Source organism: Plectropomus leopardus, chromosome 2 (genome assembly GCF_026936395.1).
Source record: "Plectropomus leopardus strain MGB_pleo_1.0 chromosome 2, ASM2693639v1, whole genome shotgun sequence".
NCBI lineage: Eukaryota > Metazoa > Chordata > Actinopteri > Perciformes > Serranidae > Plectropomus > Plectropomus leopardus.
Window position 1 is genome coordinate 2,552,650 of NC_142177.1, and position 21,783 is coordinate 2,574,432.

Below are 21,783 nucleotides of genomic sequence, written 5' to 3' on the forward strand. Positions count from 1 at the left end.
GTTAATAACAATGATTCAACGACTTTTTTTTTTTTTTTTTTTTTTGTTTGTTTGTTTGTTGTTTTTTTTTTAGAATGATTTTTTAAAATGTTTTATGTTACTACACTGCCGCTCAGTGGAAGTACAGTGAAAGAACACTGTCACAGACTGAGAATGTTGATTTCTTTAAATTACGAAAAGATCTTTGGCCTTATAATGCAATTAAAAATTAAGGCCTCGTTTGTAGATTGACCATACAATTATATTGATATATTCTGCTCATTTGTAATAACAGATGTCAGTAGATCCACTGCTACAAAATCCACTCCACGGTTTGACGCAAGTGAAATATGCTGATGCTGCCTTCAGGTACTCCTCGTAGCTTCAACCTCAGGCAGTGCACAGCCCTCTGAAAAGTTACCCTCTTACAGGCTGTTGTACTTGCAGTGTTAGGCAGTATCTAAATGTGTATCATTACAGTGGCATAATTAAATTACAAAATAAAAGCAATTAACCTTTTAAAACCTAAGTAATTTTTTTTGATATTTTTTTATAAAAAGAAAGAAGGCAATAAGCAACAGAGACAAAGACAAAATTCCACCAAAAAATCGCAAAATGTAGGTAAACAATACAAGAAAATCACCTAAAAGTTAGTACAGAATTTTTAAAAAAAAAAAAAAACACAAATTACCTTGGGGGAAATCGAGTTTTTAAAAAATCTAATAATTTTATAACATACTTTAAAATATGTAATTAAGATAATAAAATCGTTTTTCCTTAGCTTTTTTTTTTCCTTAGACATTTTTATTTTAGTCTTTTTTTTCTAAATCTACTAATTCCTTGCAGGTTGTGAAATATTTACAACCAAGTTGCTAACTGAAAAGAAAAATATTGAACCAAATTGCTCAGGGTGCAGAGGTTTACATACTTTACATACTGAAAGCAGCACAAGAGTTGATGTCGCAAAGTTTGAAAGGGTTAAATTATAGTTAGTGATCAAAATGTTGGTGATTGTTACATAGGTTATTTAAAAAAAATCTTTACAATAAAGTCTGCTGAATAAAACAATAATTTTTTCTTTACACCTTTGCAGGAATGCCTTCTTTTCGCAGATTTTTGGACAATGTGGGTCAGCAAAGCCACTGAGACAAATTTTAGCACTTTTATGCACTTATATTTTTAAGTCTTTTCAGCTTTATTGCCCTGTTTAAAACATTTGTTAAAAAAAATAGTGTAATTCAATAAGTTACATTACTTTGAAGGAAGACCTAATTAAAATAATTATGTGATTTTATTACATTTTAACAGAGTAACTAATAATCTGTAACCTATTACATTTCAAAAGTTACCTGCCCAACACTGTCTACTTATGTCATACAGCTACACTACTGAAATGACAAACCAAAACGCAGACGTGTTATCTGACATATGCTCGTTATGATTGTGCCTGTCAGTCAACGCATCATATGTGGTCATGCATTTATTGTGAAAAACAAAACACACACACACACACACACACACACACACACACTTGAAGTTTGTATCGCAGAGGTTCGTGTGGAAAATTCGCAATTTCAAAACTCTTGGTAATTGATAAATTAATTAACACATTTTTAAGTTCGACGAGGTTTGTTGCTCCACCCTTGACTCCAGTATTTCCATGCGTGCCCTGAAGGCAGCCCCGGGCCTGCTGTAAACTGTGTACCGGCTCGATGGCTCGTGCTGCGGATCGCCTCCGTCTACCAGGGCGGGCCCTGACTGTTCCGCTGCTACAGGGATACCAAGATGGAAATCCAGGGGCTTTCTGAAGCCCAAAACATTCACTCTCAACATGGCGCCCTACACAGAACCACTTCGTCTCCACTTCGAGCAGCGACGGGCTCTACATCTCGTTTTATTTCCACCGAAAATGACGTGGACGGACTATCGGATTCGCCCGAGCCTCAAAGTGACAACAACAACAACACCAGGCCGAGGACTGCACCGTTTCACCTACTGGCGGAAAATGGCAGCGGAGTGGCTTGTTCGCTTGTCGGCAAACCAGAAACAACCGAGAAAACCAGTTTACCGGCTAATAGACCGAATGTTTATAACGTGAACACGGGGAAAGAACATGAGTTAGACGCCCTGCTTGGCTCGCAGGAGTTTGTAAGGACAGCGTGGAAATACGGGGCAGAAAGCGGGGACAGTGTAATGCAAATGGCGCTGCCGCTGTTTGAAGGGGAAGAGGAACCGATGCCGCAGCGGCACTTAACGTTACCGTCTCCAGTTTTACGGCAGCAGCGTGAGGACGGCGCCTTGAAGCAGCCCTCAGCGGCCAGCCACAGCGTTATTGCCCCGCCGGGGAGCTCCAACACGCCCAACGGGACCGAGAAAAGCACCCGGGAACTGTATGTTGTTTTTAATGTGGCTCAGGACGATGGCAGCGGCGAAGCGAGCAAGCACCGACCGGATGTATCAGCAGAGAGCGGCGATAAAATGAAAGGTAAAAAACCCGATAGAGCCAGTCCCTGTGGCTCCATGGAGGTTGGAAACAGCAGTGACGTTATTCTCTGTGAATCTAATGACAACTTGAACTGTCTTGATACCCAGGCCCTGAAAAAAGCCGAGCGTGTTTTCAGTGTACTAAACGACAGTTCCGCCGTGCCTAAACAGACAGGCTACCACCACACTGTCGAAGACGTTGTTTTGACAAACAAATATGGCGATAAGATTTGTGGCCAAATTTGTACCGAAAACAATGAAAGTAAACTGGTCAAGGAGCTTTCGTCGCACTCCGACAGCAGCACCTTGATATCAGGGAACCCGGGTATCGTTGAAGCCATGGACACCTCGGACTTCATTTCAGCGGGGCTGCAGGTTGGTGCTAACCCGGTCACGGCCTCCACAAGTCCGCCTGCTGGTGAAACCTTTTCCGGGACTATCACAATAAACAACCAAAGCATCATAGTGACCATAGAGAACGGGATACTGACTCTGGCTGCCCCTCCGGAGGGGTATGTACACAAAGAGGACGACATGGTCAGCCTAAAGGAGCACCTAGGCATGAAAGACCATGAGGATATTGTTCTTTTAAACTATGACAGTGGCACCAAATCCATTGGGAAGATCAGCACACTGGCAGTGTCCAGCTCCAACCCGCAGGAAGAGCCCAGGCCCGGCTTGTCTGTGAGTGACTCGGAGCTGGCTCTGGTGGATGATTGTTCATTATCAGAGCTGGGCACCTCTCTGGACTCCTGTCCAATTGTCAAGCAGGAGGCAGGGGCGCTGTGTGCTGTCACAGAGGCTGATCTGGTCACCCCGTCCCCCAAAGCCACTGTGGCAGACTGTGACAATGGGGACTATCAGTCTTTACAACTAATAAGGTCCAAGAAAGAGACTGTGGCCTCCTTTGGGTGCCCAGAGCCGGGCTGCTGCTGTACATTTGATACACGACAGAAACTCAAGGTTCACCTCCTAAATCATGCGGAGGACCCACGTCCCTATCAGTGCACAGTAGATGGCTGCGGCTGGGCTTTTGCCACCTCTTACAAGCTAAAGCGGCACCTTCAGTCCCATGACAAGCAGCGGCCACACACCTGTCAGTTTGAAGGCTGTGGGCGGCGCTTCACCACTGTCTACAACCTCAAGGCTCATGTTAAAGTCCATGAGCAGGATAATGCCTTCATCTGCGAGATCTGCAGTGAGAGGTTTCGCAGTGCGACACGACTCACCAATCACCAGAGGGTCCACTTTGAGCCGCAGAGGCCCCACAAGTGTGAATTCCCAGGTAACACAAGCAAAATGTTGGATGTGTCTTTTATTGGTCACTTTACAGTGCCCCATTAATCCTTACGCACTTATAGAGCCTGACCAATACCGGAGTCCTCCTTAAATGATAATCAGTTTAAAACTGCCTCCAATACCAATATTGTGGCGCAAAAAAATCCAATATTGATTTATTGGTTGGTATTATCCTTCAGATATGGTTATGGTTATCATATACTTACAGTAAATTTAATTGGGATTTGAATAGATACACATTACTCTTAAGTACTTTTAATGCATTATGTTCATTTAGAAATTTGCTTTTCATGAAGGCCATATTGGACAAAATATATGCAGATATCGATATATATCTGTTATGGGCCAATATCGGTCAAGCTCTACACAATTACCATTTGCTGTTGGCTGATGATCTGATATCATACAACAGGCATGTGGTTATATAGAATATGAAGCAAATTACCTTAAATGATAATCAGTTTAAAACTGCCCACAGTGTTTGGAGCTGTTAGTGTGTAAGGTATTGCAAATAAACTGTACATAAGATAGTCATGTTAACCATCTGTATCAGTCTAATGCATTATTTCAGATGCCATCTACCATTACCTTTGTACATGCTCCCTTCTGTCATGTGCAGGTTGTGAGAAAACCTTCATCACCTTCAGTGCCCTGTTCTCCCACAATCGCACGCACTTCAGAGAAACGGGCCACTTCTCCTGCACGTACCCAGGCTGCGACAAGATGTATGACAAAGCCTGTCGTCTCAAAATCCATATGAGAAGTCACACTGGTAAGATGACATGAGATTAGAGTGTCAGCAACATTACTATACTGTTGCCCAGTGGTCCAGGAGGGAGGCAGTGCCCTTATACAGGGTCACTGCCAGGGTTGGGCGCCATCTTGGCATTTTAAAGGAACAACAGTATTACATTGGTACTGCCAAGCACCAATTCAAGTTAAATCTTGAAATGTCAATACCTAAGCGTACATCTGGGTGAGAACGCAAGGTTTAGACAAGATGCAGAAATTCTGTGAAGCACCCCAAAGCCTGGAAGCCAGTTATGGAGCTCCGAGGGTAGCAATGCCACCGGGTACAACTTCAGACGGGAGGGGGACGCATCCAGAAGCCAGGAAACTGGCCACAGAGCTGGGAGGCCGCTCTGTTGGCTTCCCAGCAAGCCAGAATATCACTGCAGCGCCAATCTGCCACGATAATTTTGGCACCTGGTCTTTTCTCTTTACTTTATTATTTTAGTAATAGCCTGGCATTACTGCTAGATGTGCACACACACATACACACAAGCAGACAGAGACAGAACGTGAGCTCTATTTGTGATTAATAAAGGCGTAGAGGAGCAGAATTACATGTTACTCTGTCACCCCTGCAGCTTTCCTAAAACTTACCCTTTTTTATTACAGATAAAGTAAAATAATAAAAAAAAAGTTTGGACATTGGCACAGAATTCCAGGAACTGGTGCCAGTATCAGTTCAAAAGAGAATTATACCAACTGTAGTCAGTGCACAGTGCCTCTGACTAAACCTTGTTCTTAAATTCTACAATAGTGAGTATTCAGTCCACTGAGATGTTTGTGACACTAAATAAAGAATTAGTCATTCCTCAATCACATGATTTCCACAAATGTGCTGCTCTCGGTTTACTCATTTCCCATGAGAGCAGCTTTTAATGCCGCATATTTACAAAACAGTATAATTACAAAATGAGTGACTGGAAACTAAAAATATACCTGCCCTGAATACTCTACCTTGAACCCCTCTGGAGCAGCTCAGCCGTGCAGCACAGGTTTCACCGAGTAAACATGGACCAGCTTTGTGATATCAGAAAGCCTGGCTGAAGCCCAAAGTTAGATGGTTACCACTCATCAATGTTGGTGTTACATGTCGTAGACACTGTTGGCTGGTAAATAAACATCTTCATTTCTTGTTTCCAGGTGAGAGGCCGTTTGTCTGTGACTCGGAGGGATGTGGCTGGTCCTTCACCAGCATGTCTAAGTTGCTCCGACATAAACGGTAAGCGCTTATTAACATATTCTTTCCCATCTATATAAACAGGGTGAATGCGAACAGTAGGCAGGTTTCCATTACAGATTTGTGCAAAATTTAAGCACAACTGTGAGATGCATTTCCACTCAGTGATGTTCTGTGACTTCTCCAGAAGCATGGTGATAGATGTTCAAAACATGAGCAGCTTTATTTCTGTTGTAGCTGCCACATAGGTGAGTTATGGAGCGATACTGGAAAGGCAAGTCCCTTATTCAACCCCTGGCAAAAATTATGGAATCACCAGTCTTGGAGGACGTTCACTCGATTGTTTAATTTTGTAGAAAAAAAGCAGATCACAGACATGCCACAAAACTAAAGTCATTTAAAATGGCAACTTTCTGGCTTTAAGTAGCTCTAAAAGAAATCAAGAAAAAAATGTGGTAGTCAATAACAATTGCTTTTTTAGATCAAGCAGAGGGAAAAAAATATGGAATAACTCAATTCTGAGAAAAAAAATTATGGATTCACCCTGTAAATTTACATTTCCAAAACTAACACCTGCATCAGATTAAATCTGCTCATTAGTCTGCAGTTACAAAGGAGTGCTCGTCCTTGGAGAGCTGTTGCACCAAGTGGATTGACATTAATCATGGCTCCAACACGAGAGATGTCAGTTAAAACAAAGGAGAGGATTATCAAACTTATTAAAGAAGGTAAATCATCACGGAATGTTGCAAAAGATGTTGGTTGTTGACAGTCAGCTGTGTCTAAAATCTGGACCAAGTATAAACAACATGGGAAGGTTGTAAAAGGCAAGCATACTGGTAGACCAAGGAAGACATCAGAGCATCAAGACAGAACACTTAAAGCAATATGTCTTGAAAACAGAAAATGCACAGCAAAACAAATGAGGAACAAATGGGCAGAAACTGGAGAAAGTCATATTCAGTGATGAATCGCAAATCTGCATTGGGCTAGGTGATGATGCTGCAACTTTTGTTTGGTGCCGTTCCAGTGAGATTTATGAAGATGACTTTCTGAAGAAAACATGCAAATTTCCTCAGTTATTGATGATATTGGGCTGCATGTCAGGTAAAGGCACTGGGGAGATGGCTGTCATTACATCTTCAATAAATGCAAAAGTTTATGTTGACATTTTGGACACTTTTCTTATTCCATCATTTGAAAGGATGTTTGGGGATGATGACATCATTTTTCAAGATGATGATGCATCTTGCCGTAGAGCAAAAACTTTGAAAACTTTCCTTGAAGAAAGACACATAAGGTCAATGTCATGGCCTGTAAATAGTCCAGATCTCAATCCAATTGAAAATCTATGGTGGAATTTGAAGAAAATGCTCCATGACACGGCTCCAACCTACAAAGCTGATCTGGCAACAGCAATCAGAGAAAGTTGGAGCCAGATTGATGAAGAGTACTGTTTGTCACTCGTTAAGTCCATGCCTCAGAGACTGCAAGCTGTTAAAAGCCAGAGGTGGTGCAACAAAGTACTAGTGATGTGTGTTGTAGTGTTCTGTTTTGGGTTTTTTTTTTCAGGATTCCATATTTTTTTCTCAGAATTGAGTGATTCCATATTTTTTCCCTCTGCTTGGTCGAATAAAGCAATTGTTATTGACTACTACAATTTTTTTTCTTGATTTCTTTTAGGGTTTTTTTAAAGCCAGAAAGTTGCCATTTTAAATGACTTTAGTTTTGTGGCATGTCTGTGATCTCCTTTTTTTCTACAAAATTAAACAACTGAATGAACATCCTCCGAGACTGGTAATTCCATATTTTTTGTCAGGGGTTATACATGGGAGCAACCATGTATGAGGGATTTCTGGGAGGCGATAGTCCAAGATTTCACAGAGGAACTGTGGATTCAAGATTCAAAACTTTCGAATGAGTTAAAACAGCTCTTGTATCGCCTGCTGCATCATGCCAGAGGGAGCCAGTTCCTACCGAGCACATAGCCATAGCATCATGTGACCTAGAAAAGCATCAAAGTGTTTCCATTGCAGTTTTGCCACATGTGGCTTTTTTGAATTGCCTAAAATACCACCTCATGCGAGTGTAAAATCGTCTTTGCGATAAATGGGAGTTTTTTTCCAGTTGACATGTTTCCATTAGGCATATTTTATTAATTAATTTCAGTTTGCGCAATTTGAGGGTTAATGGAAACCCAATTAGTTACTGCCAATTCATACCAAATAAGAAGTAGAGCTAAATTTACTTTTGACCTCTCACCTTTTGGCATTACACGGGGTTCTGGGTTTTGTGGTGCACACAGCACAATGTGCATTAACCACAACATCTTCTGTGAAACTAGGATTTAACATATAAGTCATTTAACTCATTTTTAGCTTAGTATGGCTGGGTATTGTTTAAAATTGTATAATATCAGTACCCATAAAGGGATATTGATACCATAGAGTACTTAATTGAATACCCCTAATGTGAATGTAGTGGCACGTATACCAGAAAACGTCAGGTTATTGGGCTTTTATTTGCTTCAATCATTAGAGAGATGGAAGGATAGACAGAGAGAGAGAGCATACCGACATTTGTTTAACAGCACCAGGATTACAGCACCTCTCTTCGTCCTCTAAAACAACCCAGCTGGTCACCAACATTGTTAGACTTTTACATTCACTGGAGTTTAGGTTTTAACATCTGGAGACCAGAGAAATTGAAACTTCAGCTTCTGCTGCTGAGTGCAAGAGTCCACCCAGCTGCACACGCACACACACACACACATAAACACACAGAGTTAAATGACGGCGTTTAGCCCTTTTGGTGTCGGGTGAGTTTGTTGGGAATGTTTAACAGCATGGTGTTGGCTGCAGCTGTGTAGCTCGTGCTCACGGGGGAAAACGGTGAGCTGAGCATTGAGTCTAATTTCACTCTCTCTGTCCGTCCACCTGTTGCACCTATGATAATGAGTGTCTCACTGACCAAAGTCTCTTTCTGTGTTAACCAGGAAACATGATGATGACCGTCGTTTTGTCTGTACAGAGGTGGGTTGTGGGAAATCCTTCACCCGTGCAGAGCACCTCAAGGGTCACAGTATCACCCATCTGGGTACCAAGCCCTTCCAGTGCCATGCAGAAGGTAGGTACAGTTACTGAAATCTCAACACAGCTGTAGGAATTATGATAAAGCTCCTACAGAGATGTGCCGACCTCAAGGATTGATATTGAGGCTGATCAAGGCTTTTTCATTGAGATGCAGAAATGCTGACCAATCAGAGTAGACTGGGAGGAGGGTGTAAAGAGACAGGTGCTAAACGGAGTGTTTCAGACAGATGGTGAATATAGGTGTTCCAACACAGACAGTTTAAGTAAAAAAAGTGATCTTTGACCATTAGAGCATGCTGACATGTTCTAGTAGAAAGTACAAGTTTAAACCTGTTCAGTTGTTAAAAATATACATTAGATTGACTGTGATAACTTTAAAGTACTTAATGTGTGCAGTGTGTGGTTGTGTTATCTAGAAAAATAGAAGTGTCAGAAGTTTGTATTGACATATTCCCAAAAGCTACTTCATCAGGACATCCCTAGTTATATGGTTTTTTGAGTCATCACTTCTGAGCCACTCTCAGTGTATGGTGGTGTCTGTATCTGCAGAGACTCTGCCTTCTGCCTGGATCTGATTATTTTCTTCTTATTTTGCTGTGTTCTGGAAATTTCTGGGCACAGCATGCAGGGTCAGGTCCCGACTTTATAAAAAGTTTGTGACCGCGTAAACAGCACAGTACACATCCAAGCTATGAAAATCATGGACATAGCACAGGGGAAAATGCAAATATTGAAATGGGGTTGGCTTTCACTCTCACAGGTTATACTGTTTACAAACAGTAACTGACACTTCCTGCATAGTATACCAAGTGCATTTAAAAAGATAAATTTCACTTGTAGTAGTTTAACATTTTCTGAAAAGGTAGTCACTGACGATGATGGGGTGACAGTAATAGTACATATTGTATTGTAGTCTTGATGATGATTTATTTATTTATTTTATTTTCATTTAAAAATGGCCATGTACAGTTTAAAACATAAATGTCACCATTTGATGCTCTGCACAGGTTATAGTTCAGAGCTAATAGACATCTGTTGATGTGAGAGTGACAGTAACAGTACATTTTGTACTGCGCAATAGCATCAGCCTTCATGGTGCCGGTCCTGATGCTGCATTATTGTGACTGTCATGACCTAGTGATGGTGCTGTATACTACATTGGAAGTGGTTGAAGTTATTAGGAACTATTTTTCATATTTAACACTCACTGAATTATTACAGGCCCTATGGAGTTAAGGTGCAAGTCATCCTGTGTAAAGATTAATGTAATCTGTTGTATGTTTCTGTGTCACATTGTTTGAGTTTCTTGTGTTTTTATTATGTTTTTACACATGCTGCAACACAAATTGTCCTCTGGGACAAACAGTAACATAATTGTCTATCTCCTTTATGTTCTTCAGGCTGTAACGCCAAGTTCTCAGCACGCAGCAGCCTGTACATCCACTCCAAGAAGCATAAGCAGGATGCCAGCACCCTGAGGACCCGCTGCCCTATGGCCAACTGCTCCAAGCACTTCTCCTCTCGCAGCAGCCTTAAGAGCCACATGCTCAAACACCACCACCTCAGTCCTGGTCAGTGATGTCCCAGTGGAATTGTTTAAATGTGGGGGTTAATACTAGCCTGGTAAGACTGTCCTGATGAGCTCTCTGTCTCGGTCTCTCTCAGCCGCCTCAAGCACAGTGGGCCGGAGTACTCATTTTGACAGACAAACTCCTCCAGCTAATCCTGACATTAACACTAGCCTCTACTACACAATTATGTGGTTACGCAAGATAGTAACGGTCCCCAAATCCCGAATCCCCATTAGGTTTCCCAGGACACCGGGATACGCTGACGACATCCTTGCTGTCTGTCTGAAGCATTGTAAACACTGATCTGCATGGCTGTGATCCCCAGCTTTGCAGCTTCTCCTATCTGCTCGTCTATTAGCCAATCAGTGGTGAAACAACAATGAACATTGTATTTGCACCAGGGAACATCTTCTTCACCAACAGAGCCAGTTAGTAAATCAAGTTTTTGCCAAATCCCCTCAGACAAACAACCAAGAAGTCTTTTTTTCTCTGAGAAATTTTGAGTGCATCCTCTTGTTGTTTTTAAATGTTATCAACTGTATTACTGATTTTACTTGACTTATTGCTGTGTTTACTCTGCTAACATTAGGGTTAGCGATTGTTGCTTCAGAAGCCGCCATTACTGTCCTGCAAGCGCCAGCCTGCATTTTACACATAGATTTTACATCATGAACTACAAAGCAGTCCATTTGCTGTTAACTACAGTGCGGATCCCTGATTGGCGTCGACTGGACTGTAATTTTTGGAAAGTGTTTACGGTGGCAACAAGTCTGGACTGAAGCAGAGAACCAAAATGAATGTTGAGCTCACATCTTCAAGACGTTCTTAGCAGGCTAGGTTAATACTGTTTAAGCCTCCTCCTTAACCTGAGTGGTGCAACTCATTGGTGACCCACTTGTGTCTTTGTACAGTTTAAGAACATGCTAAATGGAAGTTTTTATTTGGTGACAAAAACAGAAATTATAAAATGCACCAAAAAATGTTCACAAAGATGTTGAGCTGATATGACTAGTTTACACATTTTAGTCGGTGTATATAAATGCTTATTTAGCTGTGAAATTAGACAATAGCAACATGTTTACATGACGAAAATGAGGATGCCTTTTTCTTTGAAACTGATGGTTATAACGAATTGCAATTGTGTCTGGGGAAAATCTTTACCATCCTTTAACTTCCAAACCTTTCCATCTCCTCCATCCTAGATGTTCTAAGCCAGATGGAAACCACGCCCACCCTGACCCCCAGCAGTGAGCTTATCAGCTCCCCCCCAACAACAGTGGCAGGGCCTGGTATTGCTGGGGGCGACCAGCTGACCAACTTGGACCTCAGCTCTCTTTTCTCTGCTGTGCCTGGTGGCACTGCACCCACCTCTGGCATTGGAATGGGAATCCCCGTCGCTGGGAGCAGCTCTAATGGCACCTTCACCATGGACCTGTCCCTGGTCAGCTCAGGCATCCTCACCATCGACCCTTCCTCAGTTGGCACCGCGCTGGGTACCGGCACCAGCACTACGTTGGCCAAAGCTGTGGACCCTCTGATCCTGGCAGCCAGTGCTGACATGGGCCCCCACCACAGTTTGGAAGGAACAGTGGGTGATGTCCTGCCCCCACAGGGCACTCTCAACCTGGATGACGTGCAGACAGTTACCCCGGAGGCCCTGGGGACCCTCACAGCTCTCACCATTCAGGGTGCTGGTGCTGCTGTGGACCCCACTCTGCAGCACCCACTCAGCTCCTCCAGCGCCCTGAGCGTGGAGCCCACAGCCTCCCTGGCTGTGGCTCCTGTTGCCGAGCTGCTGGCCTCACCCTCAAAGGTGGTGGAGGTGGGTGGCCCGGCGGGATCGGGGCCTCTGCTGGGCTGTGTGGGGGTGCTGGGACCTCAAGAGGGAGGAAAGGTCCTCACCCAGTTTGTTTTCCCTGGTCACAGCAGCAGTTTCAGCCCACAGAAAGACCAGGAACTCAACGCTGTGTCACCAAGCAGCTTCCTGGTGAGCGCTCACACTGTCATGCAGCACAGATTTCACACATCACACTGTCTGCAGGTGTTGGGTGCATGTAAAAAAAAAAACAGTATAAACCTTTAGTGTGTCCAGAGTGAGCTGTTGGAGGTCTGATAAATGTCTTCAAGTGATGTCACATGAGTCAGTTAGTCAAGTCAAGTCAGTTTTATTTATATAGCCCATTATCACAAAACATGGTTTGCCTCAGAGGGCTTTACAGTGTACGACATCCCTCTGCCCTTAGACCCTCACATCACCCAAGGAAAAACTCCCCAAAAAGAACCCCTGTAACGGGGAAAAAAAAGAGGAAGAAACCTCAGGAAGAGCGGTAGAGGATAGTGAGGGATCCCTCTTCCAGGACGGACAGACGAGCAATAGATGTCGTAAATAGCAAGTGAAATACAATCATGACAAAAAAGGAAAGAGAGGGGGGGGGCACAGAATAATAGAAACAGATGCATGTCATATTACAATAATGGTAGGTGTGAAATTAGTAATTGCTCTCTATGATGATGTTGATAGAGATGATAACAGTCTCATGCATATGTGAAAGGGGGCTGTCCAAAGGCAAGATCACAGCATCGGCGCAACCAGGACCAGACCACGATCAGAGGCTGACGGGGGCACAGAATCAGTACAGCCACAGCACGAGCACAACCAAAGGCAGGGTTGCAGCATCAGCACAGCTATCACCACGGTCAGGCACAGTCAAGGTTACGGCCAGGATCCAGGGAAACTAGGAAACAAGGGAGCAGGAACGCTCCCGAGAGGCAACAGGATTAGCGTAGTGCAGTTCAACAGACCCAGGCTCTGTAATCGTGAGCCCCAGGTAGTGAGAGTACCACATGGCTATCACAGAGCTAAGCTAAGCTTGCAAATGGCAATGCAGTAAACAGACATGCATGATTTCTGATGGCGGCATTGAGAGAAGGAAAGGAGCTCAGCGTATCAGAGGAAGTCCCCCGGCAGGTTAAACCTATGTCAGCCTAACTATGGGCTGGTCCAGGCAGCCTGAGCCAGCCCTAATTATAAGCTTTATCAAAGAGGAAGGTCTTAAGTCTACCCTTAAAAGTTGAAACGGTGTCTGCCTCCCTGACCGAAAATGGAAGATGGTTCCATAGGAGAGGAGCGTGGTAGCTGAAGGCTCTGGTTCCTAACCTACTTTTGGAAATTTTGGGAACCACAAGTAACCCTGCGTTTTCAGAGCGCAGTGATCTTGAGGGTTGGTAAGGAACTATGAGCTGTGACAGATAGGATAGAGCCTGACCATTTAGAGCTTTGTAAGTAAGGAGGAGGATTTTAAATTCAATCCTGGATTTCACAGGGAGCCAGTGCAGAGAAGCTAAAACAGGAGAAATATGATCCCTTTTCTTGCTTCCCGTTAAAACACGAGCAGCAGCGTTCTGCACCAGTTGGAGAGACCTAAGAGATTTGTTGGGGCAACCAAATAATAGGGAATTACAGTAATCCAGCCTAGAAGTGACAAATGCATGTACTAATTTTTCAGCATCTGTTTGGGATAGGATGTGTCTAATTTTTGCGATGTTACGCAAGTGAAAGAAAGCCGTCCTTGAAGTTTGTTTTATATGGGAGGCAAAGGATAAATCCTGGTCAAATAAAACTCAGAGGTTCCTTACAGTTGTGCTAGAGGCCAAGGTAATGCCATCTAGAGAAATTAAATTGTCAGTGTCAGTGGTCTAAAGTCTTGGAAGTTTCAAAAGTAAAAAAATCTGGGGGTGTGGAGTTAGAAGAAGTGAGCTTATAGGACCTTTGTTGCCTGCTGCTTATCTCTGCTACTGCTGCTTATCTCTGCTACAGACTAGAGCGGGGATACTCAACCTGCTTTGCTTGGGGGCCATGTTTACAGGATTTAAGGACATTTCTCAGATTTTCGGATGTTGGTAGAATTTGAGGAACTTTCTTAGATTTTAGAGTGTTGCTCAAACTTCAGATTTTAGTGCATTTCTAGGATTTTAGAATGTTTTTCACATTTTAGAATGATTCTCAAATTTTACTGCATTTCTAGGATTACAGGGCATTTCTTTGATTTTAAGATGTTTGTAGGATTTCATGACATTTCTATTAGGATTTCATTAGGATGGAACTTTTTTGATCAACAAGCTCTATTTTGATGCTGTTTTATGCACTCTGGCACCTTATGTATACTAAAAGTACAAAAGCAATTCCCACTGTGAATTAGGGATGTAACAATGCATCTCAGGACAGTTAAAAATGGATATAAAATATGTGAGATTCAAATCCATGAGATGAAAAATCGACCGTGATACTCTTTTTGAACAACAGAGGGCGTAATCTGCTTTTGACTTCACTTACTCGACATGCCATGTCAATACGTGTTTAGGGCTGCACCTAACGATTATTTTTTTATCAATTATTCTATCAATTATTTTTTGATTAATTGATTAATATCTATTTATCGATTATTTTTTGAATTGATCTAACTATTATTTTTTTATTACTCAATAAATATAACAACTAAATTTACTGAAAATAACATCTTAAAACTTGTCAAACACTGCAGGGCATTATTCTCCACCAAAAACAGCCCAGTCTTAACTGGTAATCTGTCTGTTATCTACAGTCTGATATAAAGTCTCTCCAAAATAAAATTAATGCAAGAGCTTGTTCCACTCAAGGAATGTAGTGCAATCTACATTCAGCAATCCAACAGCAAAATAAATAAAACAATGTAAAATTCAAGTCTCTTAACAAAACAGTTACTCTTTGTTACAGTAACAAACCTCAAATCTAGCAGTCCAACAAAACATCTTACAGTAAAATTAGTGCAATTTGAATAACACTAACTTTTTTCTAACAGAAATAATTATAACTATTACATTCTTTCTGCATCAGAATAGTCCAGCCTTAACTGGGCCTTAAGGCATACTGCTGCCTGCTGATATGAGTGCAGTATTTTCATATTTGTAAGCACATATTCCACTCACTTATGAAGTTATGCAAGCTCCTGCACAACTGACAACCCCATCCTGTAAATGTTTCAAGATAAAATGCATTGTATCAGCAACTGATGGAAGTTGAGGTAAAACAAACGTCTTTGTATTTCCTCCTCTCTGTGACAGAGACTTGACACTGCAGTATAAAGTGGTACAGAGTCAACAAACGTGAGCGTCACGCGTAAAAAACGGCGAGCCGCCGTTTCTCTAGATGTGCTGCGGTTGACACGCAGCTTAGACCCGCCTGATAATCGCTGCTTAGGCGAGCAGTGTGCACGCTCTAACTTGATACATGAGCGCCGAAACAAAAAACAACACACGCTGCGCTCCTCATGCTTTCATTATGCACGCTGTGTGAAACAGTGCAACACGTCATTGCACGTTACGTGAATCGACATATTGATGTAATCGATTATGTCGACACGTGACCCCAGCCCTCGCCAACGAAAATAAGACAAAGCAAAGGCTCTGCAACAGGTGATACTGGAATAAAAGGTGTACCCTTTGGTTTTTAATCGAAGTGTGGTGGCATTTGAGCTTCCATAAGTCATAAAGTAATAAAGGCAAGAAGATAACAGAAAGGACAAAAAATATTGCAAGAGGGTGTTGAACTACACAAATAGGCTTTGCGATGTCCCATTTGTAGCCTCCACAACTCTCCAGAGCTGCTGCCTGCTCTCCTCCAGGCAGCGCAGTTCACAGCGATAAGAGAGCGTGCTAATTCTTGTCTCTTATTGGCTCTAGAATGAAATAAGATTAAATCAATAAATTTATGGGAGACAACAGGTTACTGTATTAAGCATGTATATATGCTTGTGGTCATCTGGTGGTAGGGGCTTAGGACAGAGAGGGGAGAGATGCAGGTAGAGGGTTTACTTTAAAATTCTTCCCTTTCTTTTGCCTTTTCCAGATTCCTGTCTACTTAATCTATTATAGCATGTATAATGATGTGTTGTAGCTAATGTGTGCCTGTTTTGTTTTTCAGGAGAGTGGAGGCTCAGCCAGGACTGATTACAGAGCCATCCAGCTGGCCAAGAAGAAGAAGCAGAGAGGCCCCTTAGCCTCCTCTGGTAAGACTCATATGGACTGATTTCAGGCCTTTATTTTCAGCTCCTCAGTCAGATTAGACAGAGACTGTAGTGATGGTACAACAGTGAGTGATGATGGCGTTCTCCTCGCTGAATCCAGGGACCTCAGGATCAAGTCAAAGAAAAACCAAAGGAGCGAAGACAGCCCCCGCTCCTGCACCGATGGCTCCCTCTGCTGTTCGATACGGTGAAGGAGCTGCAGCTGTCAACGGGGGCCTGACGCTGCGTGACCCCGTCACAGGGGCCCAGTATGTCCAGATTCAGCTGCTGCAGGTGAGACCCCCACACATCTGATTAATGCTGAGTTGGGAAGTCGTTCTTCTGACTTCGTTGTGTTCATGAGCTTTGAGGTCGTAAATTGTGAACAACATGAGAAGATGGGTTATATTTTAATGCTGAGAATGTTTAAACATGAGGATGATAGCTGTTTCCAGTTTATATTTTGTATATTATTTTCTTTTTTTATATATTTCACATATATGTTATTTTAATATATTTTTAGATTTAATCTAGGTCACTCTGCATGGGCAGCAGTAAAAATATGTAATATATTTTACATGTGATAAATAACGATATTAATACATGAATTAATTGAAAAGTTTGTTAATGTTGATCAAACATTGACATTTGCCCACCATGTTTATGCATTTATGATATCAAGTCAGCAACTCATGTTATAAAATAACTTTTTTATCAATATTAGTATACTGGCCTGGTAAGCTATAGATAATAGATGCATATACTGAAATGTCCCAACTACTAAAAGTAAATGATAGCTACTAGGAACAAAATAACCAAATATATATATTTTTTACTGTCGATTGTTGACACTGTTTCCATGCTTTCTGTCATTTCTGCTGCCCTGAAACGGCACTCAAACATCACTACTCAGCAACTCGGGTATCATCAAAATTTCCCCAATCGTAGTTGTGACTTTGGAGGGCCGTTCATGTGCTTGTAACTTGTAAATACAGTAAATGCGATATTTCCGTGGAGCATGAGAAGGCAGCATATAATACAGCTACAATGTCTGTAGATGTGATTACATTACCACCTGACCAAACCTGATTAACCCTTTGAAACCTGAGCAAATTGGCTTGATTTTCTTGCAAAAACATGGTAAGAAGCAATTGTAACATTGTAACATGATTTTAAATGTTTAATTAAATATTTAATTATGATAATTGTAAGTATAGTTTTTAACCTAGCATTATTTTTTTCCCTGGGCATTTTCCCCTAGCTTTTTCAAAATAATTTTCTAAATCTACAAATTCTTGCAGTTTGTGGAAATTTCCTACCAAGTAGCTCACTGTCCTTATATAAATTTATAAATGTTTTTGAAAGACGCCACACAATTTTGCACAATTTGTCTGGGGTTCAAAGATTTAAATACTTTTGATAGGCTTGGTTTGAAAGCAGCACAAGAAAAGGGATGTTGCTCCAGGTTTCAAAGAGTTAAAGCTGATTAGTGTTGAGAGAAAAGCATAGTTGTTATTGATCAGAGAGAGTGTGTGCGTGCGTGTGTGTGTGAATGTAGGATGATCCAGCAAGTGATGGAGAGCTGGCCTTCCAGCTGAGCTCTCAGCCCTCCAGCTCCCACTCTCAGCTCACTGCAGACCTGCCCGTCAACATTCTACAGGTGAGAAACTTTATTATCTGCTGTTTCTGATGCCAGCTGCTAGAACAAAAACACTCACACAATTTGACCTTGAGATACAGTGACGTGTTATTTGACAGAAATTGGATTTATATTTATTATTTATTACAACCACAAACTGAAATAAAGATGATAGACAATGTCAGAATGATACTTTTAGATAAATAAAAAATAGAGACCATGTTGTGATGGGATCACTCTAGCTGTGATACAGTAATCCATGACTTAAAATTAATGTGGTTCGTTTCCTACTTCCTGTCCCCCTACTACCGGCACCTTACTCAGACCACAGTCATCTTCAAACGCAGTCTTCATTTTGATCTGTAGATCTGACCTGTAGAGTTTGGTGACTGCATCTTACACTGTTGTGACATAATCATGTTCACGAAATCTATCCACAGTCAGACAGACGTAAAAACACTTAAACCCACTTCTGGGCTCGTCCCTGCCACAAATTGTGTCACCTGGACCACGTTTCGCCATGATGACGCTAAAGATGTTCCAATCACAATACGGAAATCAGAAATGCCTCCAATACTTCCTCAAATGTCTGTTTGAGTATCGGCGAGTACGCAAGTCTATGTATTGATCTGATTCCAAGTATTTCAAAAATAAACTTGAAAGTAGTGTCACACATGGAGAAAACAGCAGTTTTCCAGGGAATCAGTTCTTCTCTGCTACTCTAAAACAGTAGCCTACACATTGGGTTGCATTTGCAGCCACTGACAACTCCTGTTCAAGAGCGGTGAAGAAGACATGATTTCTAGTGAAGAATGGGATAGTCTTAAAATAAAATGCCCCAGTGAGGTTTGTCTGCAGGCTGACATGGAAGTTAGCGTCACCCTGGTTCTCTGTTTTTTGGATTGCTGTAGAAAATAAGTTCAGTGGTAAACAAATGTTTATGATATTTACATGTTTTGTTCAGCAAGATAATCTTCACTAATGAGCAACACTTTCAGAAGCCTAAATGCAGACATCAGAAGTACAAAGCTAACGTTAGGCTGTCAACAAATTGCATCCCCGTCTCATGATCTGCTCAGCTCAGCGTGATGACATCTTGTAGTCTCATTTAGCCACTTTTAGCAACCACCTTTTTTTAAGGCAAATAAAAGCTTCAGAATTTACCAGGCGGTCTTTTTTGCTGTATTTTATGTTTTATGTTGATGTATTTCATTGTATGTGCTCTCCTAAGCTTGTATTAAGCATCTAACTGAAAAACACATTGACTGTTAGACGAGTGGACGGAGCTGCTAAAATGCTATCTCATTTCTGGGTTTTAGGACTCATTACTGGGGTTTACACTGAATAAAAGTTCTATGATGTGTTTTCTGTATGAATCTGTTGGTGTTTTACAAAGAGTTACAGTGAGTGGCCATGCTTTACAACAACGAAAGCAGTCATTTCAAATCCATATAGGGTTAGTCACGACAGTTTTTGTTTGTTTTTTTTATCACATTGGTATTGTGTATCAGGCGATACATGAGTTCAGGTATCAGAATCAGTATTGGGAAGGAAAAAAATGGTATTGGAATATCTCTAGATGATACGCAAATGGACTCACAAGGCTAAAAAATTAATACCAGCCGGTACACAGCAGGTAATGGAAAAATGACCCAAAAAAATGTTTTTTGACTCTTGTCTGTTTGAAGAAGCAATCTGTGACATTTCAATCAGGGAATTTGGAATTAGCACTTTCCACTGACTGGACAGCTGATGTGAGCAGTGTCTTTGTAGTAACCAGCATGTGGAAGTGAAGGTGAACTTTCCCAATGAATGCAGAGCACGATGATTTCTGCAGGATTCTTTCTTATGAGTTTTGATTGAAGAGAACTGAGCTCTGTGACGTTTTTCCTCCCAGGAGCCTTCAGTGATGACGGAGGATGACAACGGTTCCGACAACTCCCAGTTCACAGGAAGCACAATCAACCTCCAGGACTTGGAGTGAGCGCACAGAGCTGCAGGTCTGACGTCCACAGTTTACACCAACAAACATACTCCGACATGTTTGACTCCATCAAACAGATGCCTCGTCTTTTCCCAGGACTTTAAAAGCCTTTTTGGACATGAGGTTAGCGTAGTTTTCGGAGGGCGTGTGGACACGAGTCCACAGATAATGCACCTTGATAAGAGGAGATTAGGATTTGTTTGTTCAGAAGATTATGTTTATTACTGAAGTCCAGTTTGTACCAAAATCAAAGCTGAGAGCTCTCTTCCTGGGAGGCTCTCTGTTCTCTGTGTCCTGTGGGTTTTTCTAGTACCGGTGTCTATTCCATGGTGCCACATCGCCACTCATGCACACACAGTGTGCTGTCTCCGCTCCAGTTGCCTTACTGACACCTCACGCTGTGCATTCCTCCACTGGCGGGTTATCTGCTTTATTTGTTGCTATTTTGATTTAGTTTTAGATTTATTTTTCTATGGCAGCAGTAAGTCCATGTTGAGAACATGCCTGATCATGTGTTTCTATACAGTATGTGAGGAGTTACTATCTTCTTGTAATAATTGTATCTGTTTGTTATTTATTATTTAGCTGTGGGTTTACAGAATGGCAGAGCCAAACACAGAGATGAATTAAAGAATCAAAGCACAATCACAGCAGCTTGTGGAGATGTCTTCTTTTCACTGCCTTTGATTATATTAGATGTTTGGGTTTTTTTTTCATTTTGACCAGATAAATCTTTAATGAAGGAAAGCAAGTGAATGTAATATTCAGCAGTATGCGGGAAAGTCATTTAACTAAACTTGTATGATGTATGTTTCAGCTCAAGCTCAAGATGAGAACATTGCACATACAGAGCTTTCAACAACAACTGAATACCTGCTTTATTGGAGAGAATGAAAAAAATCAGACCAGAAACTGACAAAAATGTTCATTTTTAATTTATGACAGGATTTTATGACAATTGATTTATGAAAGATTTTTTACGTTCGATACCAAATAATAGATTTCTCACGTGTCCTGAAAAAGTCTTAAAAGGCATTAAATTCATCAATCTAAAAACAAAGCCTTAAATGACATTAAAATGTCTTAACCCTTTGAAACATGGATCGACAGCAGTTTTCTTGTGCCAGTTTCAGATCACTTTCTCAGGTATTGAAATCTTTGAACCCTAAACAAATTGGTTTGGTTTCTTTTGATATCATTGGGAAAAAAAGGGCATGGAGCAACTTGGCTAGAAGTATAAGAAATTGCAAAAATTAGTAGATTAAGAAAAGGTTCTTTTTTTCTTTTTTTTAAAAACCAGGGTAAATGTCCATTTAACTATATTTATAATTATCAAAATTATGCAAATATGTTACAGAATTACATGGTTTTTTTTAAAGAGCAATTCAATTTGCTTAGTGTTTAAAGGGTTAAATCAATCTCTCAAAATGCTAAGACATAGGAAGTAGGATATTAGGATTTTATTTTCAAACATTGCACCATAAAATCTCAAAATAATAATAATTACATCTATTTTTTAAATAGAATTTACCAAATGCCTCTCGCATTAATGTCACACAGCTCAGGATGGAAGGAGGAAGTTAAATAAAATCTTGAACGTTTGAAGCACATCATCTGACTTTTTAACTTGACCAAAAAGGTTTATGTTACATAAACATTTGGGACAAAATTCTCCCTAATTCATGAGAGTTCATGTTTTACTGCAATTTTGTTTATTGTAAAATT

At 41.3% G+C, this 21,783-nt stretch overlaps 1 protein-coding gene across 1 annotated transcript; it reads left to right on the top strand.

The window, feature by feature from the left end:
• The first annotated feature begins 1,339 nt into the window (after positions 1-1,339).
• Positions 1,340-20,708, top strand: LOC121951862 (zinc finger protein ZXDC). Its single transcript, XM_042498350.2, has 10 exons — positions 1,340-3,748; positions 4,382-4,534; positions 5,695-5,773; positions 8,727-8,857; positions 10,224-10,394; positions 11,597-12,381; positions 16,354-16,438; positions 16,557-16,729; positions 17,994-18,095; positions 19,972-20,708. Exons 1-10 carry the CDS (start codon positions 1,765-1,767, stop codon positions 20,056-20,058), a joined length of 3,750 nt encoding a protein of 1,249 aa, XP_042354284.2. The 5' UTR covers positions 1,340-1,764; the 3' UTR covers positions 20,059-20,708.
• Positions 20,709-21,783: the final 1,075 nt, after the last annotated feature.